At 42.3% G+C, this 1384-nt stretch overlaps 1 protein-coding gene across 1 annotated transcript in view; it reads left to right on the top strand.

Annotated features, from left to right (window-relative positions):
- Positions 1–856: 856 nt before the first annotated feature.
- Positions 857–1384, top strand: part of LOC104915711 (coiled-coil domain-containing protein 138) — a gene marked incomplete at its 3' end in the record, with an annotated part of 1633 nt that continues 1105 nt past the window's right edge. Inside the window, exons 1-2 of the mRNA XM_031557533.1 lie at positions 857–955; positions 1039–1149. Of these exons, the coding sequence (XP_031413393.1) occupies positions 1057–1149 (93 nt within the window). The remainder of the gene's footprint in view (positions 956–1038; positions 1150–1384) is intronic.

Raw genomic sequence — 1384 nt, 5'->3', positions numbered from 1 at the left:
GTATATTTATGGGATGATACTACTTCAAGCTGTATCGGTCACTTTAGTCACCTGTGGCGTAACACCATAAATAAAAACAAAACCCCATCTGCAGGGCAAAATCAGGATTAAGTGAAAATTGAACAGGTTTTGGAGCCATTTCAACATTTTTCCCTTGATTTTTCCAGCTCCTGGAAAGAGAAGATGCTCTCAGGGAGCGAGAGGCCTGTCTGGACAAACTGACAGAGGTGGGTAACTTAAGGATGCTTATTGCCTTAGGTGCCATTTAGCTTGGTGTTTGCTATCTGAAGCCATCGTGTGCTTGCCAGCTTTAATGCTTCTCTCTTTAAAGCACTTGAAATACGGAAATGGAAGTTTGTTGGATCGTTTGAGTACTGAAATTGTAGTTGTTTCAAAAGTGCTCTGGTTCATCATGTTTGAAATGTGATATTTCTACAGCTGAAGGATGCAGAAGTGAAAAAGCTTGAAACGTCGCTGAGGGAGATCAGCAAATGTCGGGACGAGCTCAGGGGAGCAAACGAATCCTTAAGAAAACAGGCAAGAGGAATTATTTCCTACAGTCAGTAACTTTCCCAGTCTGAGTTAGCAGTGCTACTTGTCTGTACAGGATGTTTGCAGAATTGATGCTCTGGTTTGCCCAAGGCAGGAGTGGTGTGATTGTGTAAAATCACTCTCACCCTCTCTGTTTCTGGATTCTTTAGGCATTTTTGGAGTGTGTTCCTTTATGTCACTTCTTTATGAAAAGAAGAGAAAGAACAGAACAGCTGTTTATTAAATCTCTTTGCTGCTCAGGAACTCCGTCAAAGGATTTCAGTGTTGTTTACAAAGAAAAGTGTTTTCCATTCACTGATATTTGAGTATTTTTCAATTCTTTCAGTTAAATGATGAGGTTGTTCAGAAGAAGTGCTTGAATGAACAAATAAGGGCAGGAGAAGCTCGTGTCAGCTATCTGGAAGTAAGGTTTTTTCTTATCTGTGCGTGCTTCCTTTGTAGGGAACAAGTCAAATGGAATTCCTTTTTTGTCCTTTCTTGTTGTAGTGGAAACATCAGTTTATCATGGCAGAGATGTATAAGGATACCTGTGAAGTGGCACAGCAGACGACACCTCTCATGCAGGAAGAAGCGAGGGCAGCATCCAAAGGGGATAAGGTAAGAAGTGGGCAAGGTGCAGCATTCACTCACAAGCCATTCAGCAGTGGAGCATTCTCTGTACACCTGTAGAACTAAGAAAACGTAGCTGCTGCTTTCATTCTAATAGTTGCTGAGTTCCAGAAAGAATAGAGGGGGGAAGCAGGCAGTACATTTGAATTTTATATTGTGCGTGTGTCTCCTTTTTATTTGCCTGCTGTGTCGCCCCGGATACGAGGCCCAGCAGAGCAGGCAC

The sequence above is a fragment of the Meleagris gallopavo genome, unplaced genomic scaffold (assembly GCF_000146605.3).
Source record: "Meleagris gallopavo isolate NT-WF06-2002-E0010 breed Aviagen turkey brand Nicholas breeding stock unplaced genomic scaffold, Turkey_5.1 ChrUn_random_7180001846328, whole genome shotgun sequence".
Taxonomy (NCBI): Eukaryota; Metazoa; Chordata; class Aves; order Galliformes; family Phasianidae; genus Meleagris; species Meleagris gallopavo.
The sequence above is the reverse complement of the archived record's forward strand: the minus strand, read 5'-3'. Positions and strand labels throughout refer to the sequence as shown.